The sequence below is a fragment of the Antennarius striatus genome, chromosome 4, assembly GCF_040054535.1.
Source record: "Antennarius striatus isolate MH-2024 chromosome 4, ASM4005453v1, whole genome shotgun sequence".
In the NCBI taxonomy this organism is placed as follows: domain Eukaryota; kingdom Metazoa; phylum Chordata; class Actinopteri; order Lophiiformes; family Antennariidae; genus Antennarius; species Antennarius striatus.
The window spans coordinates 20770438-20786945 of NC_090779.1; the positions used below are offsets into that span (position 1 = coordinate 20770438).

A 16508-nucleotide genomic window follows, 5' to 3' on the forward strand; every position below is an offset into this window, starting at 1 on the left:
ACATCAGCAAGTATTTTAGTATATGTCCAACGGACAAACTTCTCCAGGGTTTGACTGGAGGTGAGGTAAGGCCTTGCTTTATTTTTTTGGCCACTCTCTGAGCGCTTTTTTCTTCCCACAAACTTCACATTGGTAACATCTCAGGATGCTTGAATCGGGCAGATTGATCTTTGCGAAGGACACATGAATCAAGCCAAGGTGCAAGGTAATTCCCGAAGAAAACTTGCGACCTTCAGCTCTGACAATGTTCCCCAACCCCAACTTTGTTTTTTTCCAGCAGGACAATGATCCTTGCCACACAGGTAGGTCAGTCAAGGAGTGGATTGTAGACCACCAGTTCAAGACCCACTCACTCAACGTCAATGTGAATGACTGTTGGTGATCATGGCAAGACTCATAATGGCGGTAATCAAAAATCAGGGTTATCTCCCCAAATATTGATTTCGAAACTCTTCCTAGGTTGAAGCATCACTACTATGATGTTTCAAAATAAATATTAACTTGTTTTGTTTGATTATTTGAGGTCTGAAAATAATCTGCATCTCTTCCACTATTTTGAACATTTCTCATTTTCTGCAAATAAATGCAATAAATGTTCATATTTTTCTTTGGAATGTGGGAGATGTTGGCAGTAGTTTGAAGAATAAAAAAATATATATTTTACTCAAACACATGCGAAAATTTTTAAAATCAGAAAAAAATAGAAAATTCGGCAGTGGCCTTTTATTTTTTCCAGAGTCGTATGTTATGTATAAGTTGATTAAAAGACCAACCTATTATCACAATTGCCTGAAAACTATAGTTTGATCCCACTTGATCAATTCATCTGTTGGGCTTACAACTGCTGTATTTTCTCTTGTTCAATTGACAAAAAAGAAAAATGAGTGAGAGATGACAAAAGAGGAGGAAAAGAAAGCATGTTTGTGTGATGTCTGCACATTTGGTTTGCAGATAAAAGCATGGAAGAACTGGTACATTTGATTTTGACTCTACCCTCTGAGCTTTGCTTAATGTTAACACTGTACTGACAATCATTACTCCTTTATAAGTTAATGATTATTTTGAACTTTCTCTTTGTCATACTGGTGAGAGACAGCAGAAAGTACACACAGTTCAGTATAATTGATAACTTATCCTGCACTAAGATGCTGCTACCCTGACGCTTGTCGGTCTGACTTAGGGACAATCAATGACAACAGCGTTGGCTTGATTAGCAGCGAGCTCTCTCGGTCAGATATGGGACTCATAAAAAGGTCAAGCTGTTGAGTCAGGATTTTCCAATAAACTGGCCAACTTTCATTGAAGCAGCAGCACGCAAGGGTCAAGACAGGGTTTACGACCGAAGTGTCAAACGGTAGTATCTGAGACCAGACAGGAACCAGGAGAGGGGGTTGTGCTTTGTAATCTACAGGCTTTGTTTACCACATTGCAAAGAGAAATATATTTATAGCTAAACTACCGCAGGAAAATGGACAGATTTCTTAGTTTACCATTGTTTTCCAACATTATTGAACAGGAGATGATACTACTTTCGTCAAAAAGGAGTATATTAGGAGCCCCCAGGTGGTATACCCAAAACCGTCAAACAGGGTGGAACAATGGACCCTTCTCATTTTCAAAAGTTACCAAGTTGGCAACATAAAGGTTTAACACTTATCAAGCCTGCAACTGAATCAATGGGCAACACCAGCAACCAAAAAAAGGACGTAGAAACACAGCAACATTTTGGTTGAGCTCACCAGTTAACCAGCTAAGCAAACGCTGAAACTATCTGCTTGATACCAAACTAGGTGGATTACCAAACATGTAACTACAACAATGAGACATCATGTTCATCTCTATTGATAACACAGCCAACAGAAAACACTGTGGTGTGGCTGAAAATATTGAACAATGTAAAAAAAAATTTTTAAAAAAAGCTAACATTGTTTCATATTCGATATAATTTTTAGAAACATTATTTTACTTACTACTGACATGATTGTTAGGATGTAGTGCTCCAAGTTGTGCCCATGGTGCCGCACCATTTTGACATCTGCCGTCACCATCAGCTCAACGTAGCGAGGGTAGGAGAGGAATCTCTTGCGCCTGCGGTGGGATCTCAGGTGCGTGGCAGTGGAGTTATGGTCGGGAATATATTTGTCATCTATCGTGGCTCTGAGAGAGTCGAGCTCCTGGCCCATGTTCCCTGTGCTCTCAAACGCAACTGACCTTTTGGAGTCCTCTGTTTAGAGAAAGAAATGTTCTAATGAGTGACTGGAGCTAAACTAAAAGCTTGATCATGTGGAAGAATCTGTGAATCAAATGCTCAAATTCACCTGGGATGTTCATCACTTATGTTAGAAAGGCATTTCATTCATATGTCTGGTACATCTATAGTTAATAATCAAGGGCTTTAGCTTTGCTGAATTCCAATGACATAACAGTTTACTTACACGGCAAAACACCCACTGTAAATTATTCATATCATTCCAGCACTGGGAAAAACAGTTATGCCATGAGACATGAGGTCAACGCAGAGCTTTCAGAGTAAGAATTTTCAAGTCAGTCAGTTTACATTCCCTGTGCATGAAGGTAAGGTCACACAAAAAAAATCCCATGATGATGTTTTTGTGATTCACAGACGTACTATTTTCAATCTGCACTGAGGTATAAAAATTCTAAAATCATCTCGCCTCTGTGATTGTGGCTATTATATAAGTACATTAATGTGCTGTAGAGTAACACTGAAAGACAACCTATCTAAAATCTACAATGCCAAATTGAAAGCACTGGTTTCAGTAGTTTGAACAAAGACACCGACTCTTACTGGCTTTCTCTCTGCTGACCTGAATGTGCTGAGCTGGCTGTCAGCAACAGATTCCTTAACCATGAGGGAGTGAAGTTAAAAAGGAAGACAGACGCTGAGACGTGGACTATGGAAGTGTAAAGATTGTTTGATTGGAGGGGAAGAAAAGAAAAATCTGCAAAACGTTAAGGTCAAAGCAAATTTGACACACATACGTACAGTATATGGAGGGCGTTTCCTCAGACAGGAGGCAGGGTGTCATAACGGAGCGCCACGCAATCACCAAATTACTCAAAAAGAAACATCTCCATACTGAAAATCTAGGAACGGATCTACGTCAAGAAAAATCTCTGCAACATCGTCAGTTAAGTTAATGATGAACACATGGGAGATTGTTTGTTTAGTCTGAACTTCCAAAACGTTTCAGCCGAGTCGTAGAATTTATCTGGATAAGATGGATTTCCATAGGCTTATAGGCCATCCCAGTACTACGTATGTGTACGAGCCAATGTGCAGTCCAGATTTGCAGCAATGCATGCAAAAGTATACAGTATATGCAATACAAGTATACAGTATGCTGAGAATGTGCCACAAAACATAACAACAGAGAATAATCAGTCATAAGAAATAAGAAAAATAAGAAATGGCATGATTAAATTTTTCAATCTTTATTTAACAAAGAAAGAAAGAATTAAACACACCTTGATAACAGTTTCCTCCAACATGCTCATCCTCTGTGAACTAAAATGCACTGGCAAAAAAACAACCTTAAAATGAGGGTATAGCTGAATTTATTGTGTTCATTTTACAATAGCTATGCTCATCTGAACATTCTCAAAACTTAGTTGTAATATTTTTTATGTTCGTATTTTCTGTCAGTAATTACATGTTCTCATTTTGGAGTCAAAGCATGTCTCGGATGGCCTGGGAACACCATGGGATTCCCCCAGAAGAGCTGGAGAAGGTGTCTGGGGAGAGGGAAGCATGGGCATCCCTGCTCAGACTGTTTTATTCAAGACTTAGACTGTTTTATTCAAATTGGCAGCACAAATGAATGAATGATTTATTCAATTGTGCAATTATTGAACTGATTTCCTATCTAAATATAAAAATAACACACAGCTCTCCCGCTGGGAACTGAACCTGTTCTACTCTGTTGTGCGTAACTGACCCCTCATCATTAACCACGTTGGTCCTACGGTGCATTCATTTCCTTTGGTGTGTGAGTGATAGTGAAAGCGTTTATCAAATAAAGTTCTGAATCCTGGGTTAGATACATTTTTCATTGAATGCCTGGCTTTATATTGGAAAACCTGTTTATAGTAAAGGATTCCATTGGTTTCTCATTTCTAGACTGAGAGAAAAATACCCCCGCTGGACACCCAAGGTGGAGTGTGACTCCCTGGCATAATGGCATCCAACTCTTGGCACGGTGGCGTCCGGCCCACTGCTCACGCCAGCACCCAAAAGGGTGCCAAAGCCGTCTGTGCTGCACACAGCCTGAGCAGCTGGGCCAGGAACAGAGTGTTGTACTTTGTACTTACCAGGTAAAATCTCTGAGGCCAAGACAGTCAGACATCAAAGGGATTACCACAGAAGAGAAGAGTATGTACATCTACAGAAATTGGTGTTAAGGCTCAGTGCAAGCGAGTGTAAGATTAAAAAAAAAAAGAGGAGGAAAAGGTGAAAACATGGTCTGTGTTATAATAGCCTTTGAATCAGACCAGATTAGCCACACACAACCTTCCCCAAATCTTCTTAGGTTCAAATCCTCTGCTCACTAGGTAGTGAGCTGCTACTTACACCATGAGAAGACAGGAGTGACCGCCCTGACCCGCCCAACACATAACCCATAACATCATCCTCTTTGGGCATTAGCCTCACTCCATTTTTTTTTAAAATCTCATGAAATAAAGGCCATAAAACCAAGTTCCAGCAGAGTTCCATAACAAAGAACAATAAAATCAACTTTGCATGGCATGTGTGTGAGCACTTATAAAGGTTATAATTTGGTTGGCTCCAGTACACGCAAAGCAGAAACAGACCCACAGCACTCACTTTTATGCTCTAACACTTACTTGACTTGTAAACTTGAAAAAGGTTTTTTTTTTTTTTTTAATTGTGCCAGAAGATAATTAAACACAATGACTATCATAAGCAGATTTTGTCTGTTGATTCTTGTTTCGGTGCTCCATATTCATTACAAATTAGGGCTCTATATGTTTATACTCATAATTATTTAAGTATGGAAGCATTTTGATGCGTGTATATACTTACCATTTGAGCATACCATACTTCCAGTCCAACCCGCACCATCTCGTTGAAGTTGCAATCCAAGTCAAAGAGTAGCTTTTTAACTCCCCTTCATTTCGGTCAGAAGTGAACCCAACAATGGGGGGAACACACACGTCATTGTTGAAGTAATTAACATTCTTTTACAATGGAGCTGCTGAGAGGGAAAGCTCCCTCTTCCCCAGGGGCCAATTAAACAGACAGTGTGCCTTACACTAAGAATAGACAGAACCTGGTCAGGTACTTTGGTTACAGCAGTTTAACTGACATGACAACTCAAGCGGGGGGAAACTGTTCAAACTTCAGCAGACGCAGGCACAATTAAGTGCAATTCTGTGGCTAGACAGAAACAAGCAAAGGCAGCAAATTGTTGGGCTTTTACCAGTGAACTGGCATGGCTTTTGACCTCATTGAAAGACGGTGGGATTTGAACACTTACAGTACTCTCTGAGTTGAGTTGTTATTTTCAGTTCAGAAGGCATGCTAAAGGCAGCACGGTGGTCAGCTGAAGAATGTGTTTGGAGTAGCAGACCTCCTCTGAGGAGACAAAACACCACTTATGGATCTTGGCTCCTGGTGATTGGCAGGAGCCTGGAGTGTTTTGTTTTGTGAGAATCAAACAGTTTCTGAGTATTGCGTTTAAAGACGTTCAGGCAAATATATTGTGGAATTACTCATTGATGCTCAATTGAAGTTATTAAAACTAGAAAATGGGAGTAGTAGCCAGCCAAAAAGAATGTGGTGTGACCATTTTAAGGGGTAATATTAAAAGGTAGATTGGAAGTATAGGTCATACAGCAATCTAGCAGACACACCAGAAGCCAATTAGTAAATTCTTTTTGAGTATCATTCAAATAATCTCAAGATTCTAAAATATCCAGGTCATCAAACACTGTCAAATAAAGCCTTCCTAGATTGAGGAAATCACAGAATTACATGTAAAAGGACACCTGCTGTGAGTACTTGGGGATTTCAGACTGTCATTATCTCATGTTCTACATTCTTTGAATCCCCTTTGAGAAACGAGTTTATGGTTTACAGTGTAAAGCACGGGGGTGAGGTCTTTGAAAACCACAGCATCATAAAACCAACAATGATTAACATAGCATCTGACAGTGGGCGTCTAACAATAACATAAAGAAGAACATCTATTTTTGTAGCTTCATCTAAGGAAGGGTGATTAGAACCCAAAAAAATTAAGAGTCTGTAAGAGTTTGTTCAGCAAAAGCTGCTCATCCTCCCCAGTGGTACCTTTTTCTAATGGTATATTGATTCCAATACGCCACTACATGAAGAGAGGATCATGAGAGGATTCATCCAATTAGCACAGTCATCTCAGTTGTCTGCTACGACTCTGCTGTCGTAGATAAGGTATTAAGGTATTAATGTCTTAATGTAAGGTATATCTACTCGATGAGGTTATGAGGTGATGTGGTTAGTGTTACGGTAGGTCACCTGTTTGTGCACAAGTAAAGCCCACAATCTACCAGATGTCAGAAATTACATTGGAACATATTTATAAGTTAAAAGGATGGAGAAAACTTAAAAATAAAGCCAAAGATGAAATCACAACCTACAAATGAAGAGCTTGTGAATATGACCAAAGCTATACTAGGTGGCAGACCTTTCCACCTCCCAGCGCTTCCTCTGCCATGTTCGCCTCAGTAAGACATTCAGTATGTCATTCACCTGTGCTCCCCCCTCCCCCACCCCCTGTCACCCATGCCACTGTCACTCAAGTTGCTCCAACCATTGCAATCATTTCCCATCTCTGAATAATACCCAGACAGTAGACAGTGGCAGAAAATAACCCTGGCTGGAATCTGTCACAGGAACTCCTAGGACAACAAGTTGGGTTCAACAGGACTGACATTTTAGGGCCGGCAAACACATGGCAGCTATTAACATTACAGACTGTCTGAAGCTGCCCAGCCCTGTTCACCCCCATCCCGTCATCTTACAATCAGATGACAATGAGTTTAATGGACCATATTATCTGTCACCCAATGTTAAGAAGTTGGAGAGAATGAAAGGACAACTTATGGCTAAGAGCAAAACTTAGACCCATGATGCCTCAGGAGCTGCAAGCAGTCACTGCAAAATACATTTTTTTGATGTAATCACCTTGGGGTTCCGAATAAAACACCATGTCTGTTTAAAAAGGTTATAACTTTTTTTTTTCATGTAGGCCAATAGAAATGCACTGGATGAGAAAGTTACTCTAGTGAAGCAGATGTAAAAGAAGAATGGCGGGCAGTGGGAGCTCGAGAAGAACCTGGGGCCCCTGCCAAAGCTCTGACAAGCACATGCAGCGCAAGCTAGGTCGGCTCCAACAAATGAAGAAAGGAGCTCCATCCTCCATTCCTCTGTACTACTTGCTCAGCAATTCCCCATAATTAGCTGTACATTTCATCTACTGACAGGCCAATGAGCTGACATGCACTCCTCATGAATGCAAGCACACTCTACCATATAATTCTTAACTATAACATACACACAAAAAGGCAAAAAATAAAGATAAGATAAGATAAGATACACTTTATTGATCCCCTAGGGGAAATTACATTTGTCACTCAGGTGTACATTTGTTACATTTTTTGTGTTAGTTTTTCACACACTATGTATGTACAGGCCCCTGAAACAACCACAGCACACAAAGGGGCCTGTAATCATGCAGTTAGTATACAAACACACATCAAGCTGTACATCGGGAGCCTGAGTGACGGGCAGCAGCTTCCTGGAGTGCGCCCCAATAGAGCAGCTTGTAAGGGGGACGGCGCCTTGCTCAAGGGCGCCTCGGCAGTGGCTGGGAGGTGAGCTGACGCCTCCCACCGTCAGCTCACACTCCGGAGATGTTCTGGCGGGAGCGGGAATCGATCCACCGATGGCTGGGCGATCTGTCTTCAAGACCTCTGCTCTACCGCTGAGCCACTGTTTGTGTCTAACAATAATAGGCACTTCCTCAGGAGAGGTTCAGTTTTTACTGAGGGGCATGACAGAACAGAGTAAGTCTGAGCCCTTTGGAGCCATTTGATATTCAAAAGCTCCATGCAATCTAAAGTCAGGGCCTTAAGGTAAAAGAGGTTGTCTGAGTGATCACCACCCGTCCATCACATCCTGGCTGGCCACCTTTCTTGACCCCTGTCAAGAGCCAGTGTTAAGAGGAAGACAAAGAGCTTATTGCAAAATATTTTCTAACTGGGACCCAGCAAACAATCCAGCAAGCTCAGTAACCACACGCCTCTAGGAGGAGAAAAACTTAAGGTCACATCCACCCGTTCAGTGAGTGACTCCAAACAAAGAGGGAAGTGAGGTCACAATCAACAAGTGCTTCCATTCACATACATGAAAGCGCAAAGGGAGAGCGGGCAGCGATTCAAGTCGGCTGGTTCAAAACCCAGGCGGGGGAGGGCATTTTTCCACGTAAATGAACCCATTGACCAAAAACCTGATGCTGGCATTTGAACTATCATGTATACTCAGTGGGCACCAAGGGACGAATCCTATACAATGATTGTATTAGGGGTCAGGGGGCACAGATCCCATGTGTGCCAATTATTGCTTCTTCAAAGCCAATCACTTGGCTGTCCCAGTTAGCCATCAAGAAATCAAATGAAATGTATGGCAGCCAACTCTGTCACAGTGGCGTTTGGGTTTATAGTCACTAAAGTCTGGTATCAAGCTGTCTGTTACCAATCCAGACAAAATATGACACCCCACAGCGTTAGACATGCAGCCAACAACTGTGAGAAAAAGATATGGCACAGCTCCCTTAACCCTCCATCTCTTGCTTGTCCTCACATGGATTTAAGAACGCTAAGGGAAGAGAACAAGTGAACAATCTGCCCCTATCTTTAGCCGCCCTCATCCTTGTAGCTATCTCTGTCGAAGGACAGTGCAGGGATTCACATGTAAGGCTTGGAGACAGATATCCCGTAGAATATGTCATTAAAGGTAGGAACAGTGTTGTGATTTGTGACCTGTAAGAATCTCCCGTCGAAGCCAGAACCTGGTACAAAATGATGCTCTGTGATTTTAACATGAAACACTCAACATTTACCTCTGGGTCATGAATTAGAAACACCAGGAAAGCCATTCAGAGAACTCTGATAAAGTTACTAGTAATGATAGTAAAACCAAATCCCATGTTCATGTTTAGATTTGGGTTACTCTTAAATTTCCTGCAAGCATTGTCTGGTTATTGTTGTTTCTGGTGAAGTCACTCTGGAAATTTTGCATCCAAACCATATTTTAAACACAAGTTCATTCATCAGCAAATGGAAAGGAGCCGGGGCGCCTTATCACCCATGCATGAACACACACAGCGAAGAAAAGCTGCCGAAGACAAGTGTAAAGCCACGTCTTGACTGCTGAAATAACAAAACATTGTTTCCCATCAAGGTAACACTATAAAAGCCTTATTGCACTTCTGCTGCTGACAATTCACAGGTAGTGACAGCAGGTATATGAAAAAGTCAAGTATTTGTATTTTCCAGACATGTTGAGCACAAAGTTAAATCCCTTTTTAATTCATATGGAAACAGAGCCTTCCTTTTCTGTCAACACTTGTTTGCAGAAGTGTGCAGGGGCTGTACAAACATGGGAAACATACAGCTTCAATAGATAGTGGTCTCAGTTGTCTGCTGTGCATGACTGGGACGTCATATCTGAAGGAAAACCTTATCTCAATAGATGTATCTTTCTGTAGATAGACATTTTGTTTGTGAGTGATAAAGCACAGTTTGTTTCATCTTTTGTTCGTTCTGAAAAAAAAAACAGAGAGATCTATTTGGGGGAGGGGCAGCAATGAGGAAAGTCTGAAAGTCATACACTGAGATTCACAGAGCAACGAGCACCAAGCGAGTGTTTACGCCGAACCTGCTACTAGCAGCAAGTTCAGCTCTTCTTCCCATAAAAAGACAGGATAGTCCTGCTCATCTTGGCTCAGTGGGGCCTTCAAAGAAGACATTTATCGCCACATCTGGAAAGGGGCCTATCTGATAAAGCTAAAGATTCGCAGCCTGGGACACCTCGCAGTCCGAATCCAGCACCACTAGTTCTTTTAATTGTGCTGCTCATTGTGTACCTGCCGTCCTTTGATAAAGCCCTACAGGTACCTCACGCATATACAAACACTCTTCCAATTAGTTATATGGTGCACAGAATAAGATTACTGCAAGGAGTGCATCAGTTCACAGTTGAATTCATGATGTGAAAAGTCAGGAAGTGTCTTAGTAAGGCTTTAATAGATAATGACAGGTCCAATTAATATCTTTTGGAATATTAGAAGTCAGGAATCATTCACTATATTTTCACTAAACTGGTTGTTCAGGAAGATTATATTTAAAAGTGCCTTGGTGGGGGCTGAGAGAACCCTTAAATTGCATAGTTTCTGTTTACCACACACAGACTGAGAGAGTGAGGGACCCAGCATATTAAGGAGGCAATGGCCTGGCCCATCAGGTCAGGCCAAGTTCTTTAAACCGCCGCCACACATAATGGCCACCACCAGGCGACAATGACAGGTTCGGACAACAAGCAAATCAAGCAGACTGCAAATAAAAGATTTATTGCACGGCACAACAAAGGCCGCCCACTACGCTCCCTGTAAGGACGACTCTCAAGCTCTCTTTCGCGGTGAACTCCAAACGGTCATCCCTCTTTCTCTTGAGGGCCTCTCCACCATCCAATGGCCTCAACCATAAAAATTCTAATGAAATTGGGGGGACTTCCAAGCAGCCTCCCAAGCAGAAAACCTCTCCAGTTCTTTTCATCACGACTCCAAACTAAAAAGCAATTATTCCTTCCCTCTGAGATCCTGCCCCAGACCCCAGATTGAATGCTCCAGTAGATCATGAGTGAAAACAGTGTTGAAACACATTTTGTTTAATTAAGGAGAGGAGTTTTCTTTAACACGCTTCCCGAGCCAAGACCGAACTCTCTTGGGTATCCTGCAAGCCAAAGATCGTGACTGGGTGTAATTTATATTTCAGGGCAGTGTTTATTGCTCAGACAGTGAATGCAGGTCAAAAGAAGGTGTTTGTGGCAAAACGTCAGACAGACAGTGGTTACAGGCAGTATAGTTAGGCAGTCTGAAATCTGTTACCTGAGGCAGCACAGGTCTCTGTGTGGTTGTGAGTTTTCAAATTGGTCTTTTTCCTTTCATATCGATACACAAGGTGGGGTTTGTTGTGTTCTTCATCATATTCCTCCCCCACACCATTTAAAAGAGGCTCCAGGAAATATTCGCCATGCTGAGTGGTAAAAGTTCCAATCTAGAAGATAAAAAAGAGACGTTGTTAAGAAGCGTGTGCTAGCAAGTGTTATTACTGACTGTGAGTTTGTTTCACTTGCAGATACATTAAAGAGGTTGCGATCAAATCCCGCTCAGTCTTTGGTGCATGTTGTTTCCAGGCTTTTCAAGAAACTGTTTTTGTTTTCTGAAGGAAGCCTTTCACATTACCGTTAATGTAAAATATTTCAGCAGCAAGCCTTGAGAACAAGTGACATTTTAGATCCCTTCTATCAACTTTACGTACATGAAATTTAGACAGTCACTTTACACCGTTATGCACAAGTTTTACCTTTTCTTGTTCATTTCATCTCACAATCTGACACTGGAAGGAGTGACATCATCATAATATACGGACAAAGCTGCAGACAGTGGAATGCTAATATTGATTTTGAAGCTTGGTCTGTCACAAAGCTTCTTAACTCTCTCAGCCACGAAGCACAATGCTGTTTGTATGGTAATTTCATACGCACACTTAAACAGGATATCGGACACTGGCATGTTATCTCAAAGGCGATGTTATTTTGTAACCCTCCCCACAGATGATGGATGTTTACAATGCATAAGTGTTCCGGATTTTGTTGGCGTGCACAATTTCACTATGCTTCCTCAAAAAATGCCATAGGTCTTAACTGATCCATGTATTTAGGGTTGCAGTGTGATGAGCTTGTGAAAACATGACACAGGAAAGAAGTAACGATACCACTGGGAAGAACACCTCCGAGCCCCAAAGTTACCCGTTGCTCATATTACCATTTCTTCTGCCTACAAGCCAACAAAGATTAAATGAATCGCTGTACTGATTCCAGGTACAGTATGAGATTGTGACCCATGGCAGTACATGTTGAGTCTCTGTTCAAACTCATTAAGAATTACAATCTATTAATGGCAAATGCAGCATCAGGTGCTGTGAGCATGTATGTATATATACACACACACACACACACACAATACACACACATATAACAGCCGAAAGGAAAATTAAGATTTATATTTATATATACTGTATATGTGTGTGTGTGTGTGTGTGTGTGTGTGTGTGTGTGTGTGTGTGTGTGTGTGTGTGTGTGTGTGTGTGTGTGTGTGTGTGTGTGTGCGTGTGTGTGCGTGTGCGTGTGCGTACGTATGCATATACTGTATGTACATACATACACACACATATATCCCATGCCCGAGTATCAGACTTCCATTCAGGAACACGTGCTCTGACAAACGCTTTCCTGGAGAATTCAACACATACATTATATTATCTCTGCAGAAAAAATTAAAGTTGCTTTAATTTACCAGTTTTGTATTAAGAAAAAAAATTATGGAGCCCATTCCAGCATGTGCAAAGCAAAAAGCAGGGATTAATCCTAAATAGATTGCATTTTTAGTTGTACTGAAACATGCATTCACTCAAATTCAAATTCAGCAGAAAACTCCAAAGTGAAATCGCTGATATGTTGTCATATGTTGCTTTAATGACTGTTCTGAATATGATCCTCATCTAAATGTGACATGTCAAATCTTGAATATTTCACCTTAATTAACCACATCTGAAATTCACTGCGCAAAAACTGGTAGATGTTTACTTGTATCTTGTAATCTCTTGGTAACTCATTGGTGTTAAGATAGCTTAACAGACAAATGCTCTTTTTGGTCAATGGACAGGGCAGAGTTTCAGGATTTCCCAGCATTAGCTCCGCAGCAACTCTGGCAAAAGTTCGGACGGACACAATGGTTGCTGTTCAGCACTGAGTGCTGATCTGGACCTCAACCGGGGGACTCCCATTGGATGTGAGGTTACGCTCATGAAATGGATGGAATGACATTTGTTTCGTCAGATCCCACACAGACACTTTGAAACACTGAGCCTGCTGAGTCATTCAGAGGTGATGCACAGCTTGAGGCAAAGCCTAAGGTTAATGAGGACATGAGGGTGTCAGGAGCTCGATCTCAACGATACACATTGCCTGGTTCTGAAATGAAGACAGCCTCATTTCTCAGGACAGGATGAATCACCACACACTTCCATTATGTGAGTTAACTGAGAAAGCAAGCTTGTTCACAAACTAACATTTCCCACGGTGTGAGCAATCCCTAAGTTCCACACAACCTTCATTGGCAATTGTCTCTTCTTCACAGCTTTCTCCTCTTTTCTGCCCATCACAGTTCACTTTGAAAAGGCCAAGAGCTCCTCACCCATCACCCCCCCCCCCCCGCATCCCCCACCCTGAATTCCCCCCTGGGGATGGCTTTGAGCAACTCTGAACCAAAGCGGAACCTGCTTTTTCTAGAATGACCCCTTTGTTTTAGGGCTTAATTATTCCTTAATGACCTCATCCCAACAAAATGTGCCAGGCCATGAAGCGCCACTGATCGGATACGGACACATTTATGACCCGATAGCCTCTGGTGGCGTCTCTTTTGTCTTGTAATTCTCACTGAGTGATGATGCGGATAAGCAACAAGATTGCTTAGAAAAAGGGTGCAAGCATGTTTGGATAAGCCAGTCGTACATCAAAATTGGACAGAGGGGACAATTAAAGGCTTATTACCCTGATAGATTGGTCTCTTTTTTTCAAAACCTACACTGAATGGAACTTTATCTTTTTTGTCAGGCTGCCACATTTCAAACTGAGTACAGTTGCTACATGCATTGTGAATGTATTAGTTCACAAAGCCACAAAGTGCAGCTGATACCCACTCTGTGACATGCTATCCTGGTACTGTACACAGTGCAACTATCTAAAATAAGGCTTAAGTCACTGATAGGGGTTGTGACGGCGAGATAGACTCCAAGGCTGTGGTCCTCCTGTCTGTGTTGCTGTGGCCAATGAAACACCCCCCACCAGGCAGAGTCCAGGTCTGAATCTGGCTGGCGCGGCTGGGGGTCAACCCCTTGCCCCCAAACCAGTAACCTTAAGTGACCCATGAAGTCATCCCCTTCAACATCTATCAAATTCTCTCACACGGGAGTCAGCAAACAAAAGAACACGGGCAATCGGATCCTCATAAGGTATTTTAGGGCTTTAAGCTCATTATTATCCGTTATTAACTTCATTTAAGCTCTCAGCTCCAAGGGGCATGATGAAGGGTGATCATGAAGCCACGATTTACCCGTAAAACTATTACTTCTCAGGAATGTGTAAAACTGCAAAACGATCAATTGTGAGTGTACTAATATTGACCTTTTTCTTTGGCCACGCAGGTCGGTCAATCAAACAACAGAATCCGTATTTTAAGACCGATCAGGACCTTTTATGTTTATCTTGTTCATGAGAGCTGCATTAGAACATGAAATGGACTGCTTGCTGTTACATTATCCCCATCCATCTAACCACTGGCAAACCATCCTGATGCCAAGACTTGCAGCATCACCCCACAGGCGCTGAGATGAGACGGCTTTACGCTCTCCTCCACGGTGATATAAGTTCTGAAACACTCAATATGAGCAGCGTGGGTTGTGTGTGGAACATGCATGAGTGGAATATGTTGAAATTAAAGTTACAAAACAATATTTGCAATACTCACAAGGCCAGTGCACAGGCTGAAAACGGCAGGGTACTCGTTTTTGGCGTTGACGTGTCCGCGGAAAAAGCAGTGGCGCATAGCGTTCGCGTCCTGGAAGTGGGAATCCGTGGCGTTGCTCCGCTCCGCTCCCAAATGTACCACTGCGTAAGAGGGGGCGATGAAGTCCGAGTGCGCGGTCAGGTTGAGATGGAAATGTTCCCCGAACGCATCGATCCGATAGTGAACCCGTAAACCCGACAGGTCGTCATTTAAACTTCTCCGTCTCCTTCTGTAGTGCAAAGTGTGAGGGAATGATTCTCCGAAGTCATTGACGCGGAGAGGGGTGATGATTTCGTACGATGACAGCTGCTGGATGAAGCTCTCTGCAGAGAACAAGAACGTTCGCAGAAAGTTGTGATTCATAGCAGCGGCAATAGTAGATAAAGAAGCTGCAGCCTGGATCTAACAAACGCACACCGGGCATCCTCATCTACCGCCAACACCGCATTCATGAATCAAGAGAAAACTTTACCTTGTTTCGGATGCAATCGGTGTTGCAAAGTGTGCCGGACGAGCGCTGACAGATGACACATCAGTCCGACCAGCCAGATTGCAAACTGCATGATTTCCTCCGCGGAGAAACACCGGGCTGTCGTCTCCAAGGCAGTACCCTCTGTCTCTCCCCCCCCCCCACTTCTGCCCTCTCCTTTCCGCGGCTTGTCAGCAACAGGTCGTGGGATGTGCGGAGGCTCTCTGCAGCGCAAGTCTTGCAAAGTGCACTGGCCTCATCGCATGGCTAAACGTGCATCCGCTACTTTAGTGTAAATGCGGACTATTTATGACACATTCATCCTGCCCCCCGAACGGAAAAATGCTGCCTAATGTTAAGATCGCAGTCAATGCCGAAAGGAAGGATCAGTGCCAAGTACGCTTTCCTTCAGCCATCCCTACAAAAAAAAAAAAAAAAAAAAAAAAAAGAAACCGAGCACCCAAACCACTCATCAGGCCGAAGCCACGCCCCTCCGGACTCCTGAGCCAATGGGAGCGCGCCTCGACCACCACACATGGGGCAGGCTGGGGCTCTGCAGGAATCACACACACACACACACACACACACACACACACACACACACACACACACACACACACACACACACACACACAAAAATGCATCAGTCATGATGTGAAGATCAGCCAAAGCTCCTCATCAGGTTATTGGACCCCTATGCGGTATTAAAAAGAGCTATTTTTATTTTTTTTTTAATTCCTGTGATAACAATAAAATAACATAATAATAAATACATAAGGACAAGAATTACTGCAGAACAGAAATGCCAAAGGTTTGTTAACAGAGCACTGGAAAGAACTTATATTATATTATATTTTAGGATTATATTTTAAACTTTGGTCATTAGATTGCACTTCTAGAACCAAATAAAAATGCAGAAACTCAACATTTTGGAGTTCAAGTGTGTCCTTCTTTGTCCTTCTCTTCACTGGGAGGACTGGTTGAGATGTGATGGGAATGAAAAGAAGAGATGTAAAAACAAAAATGCGGATAACTCCAAAGTTTACAAATTGGTCTTTTCTAGCTAACGTGTGATACTTTGATGCTTAGAAAACCATAATGAAAGTGTTCAC

At 42.3% G+C, this 16508-nt stretch overlaps 1 protein-coding gene across 2 annotated transcripts in view; it reads right to left on the reverse strand.

Moving 5' to 3' along the window:
* Positions 1-15946, reverse strand: part of LOC137593623 (A disintegrin and metalloproteinase with thrombospondin motifs 20) — a 75322-nt gene extending 59376 nt beyond the window's left edge. The window contains exons 1-4 of one of the 2 annotated variants that reach the window (XM_068312508.1): positions 15400-15946; positions 14889-15250; positions 11187-11355; positions 1971-2224 (exon numbers count right to left, since the gene is read on the reverse strand). In XM_068312508.1, coding sequence (XP_068168609.1) covers positions 1971-2224; positions 11187-11355; positions 14889-15250; positions 15400-15490 — 876 coding nt within the window. In that variant the 5' untranslated portion in view covers positions 15491-15946. Of the gene's footprint in view, positions 1-1970; positions 2225-11186; positions 11356-14888; positions 15251-15399 lie in introns of those variants that run through there. The other variant, XM_068312509.1, reaches the window with a different exon arrangement.
* Between the last annotated feature and the right edge of the window lie 562 nt (positions 15947-16508).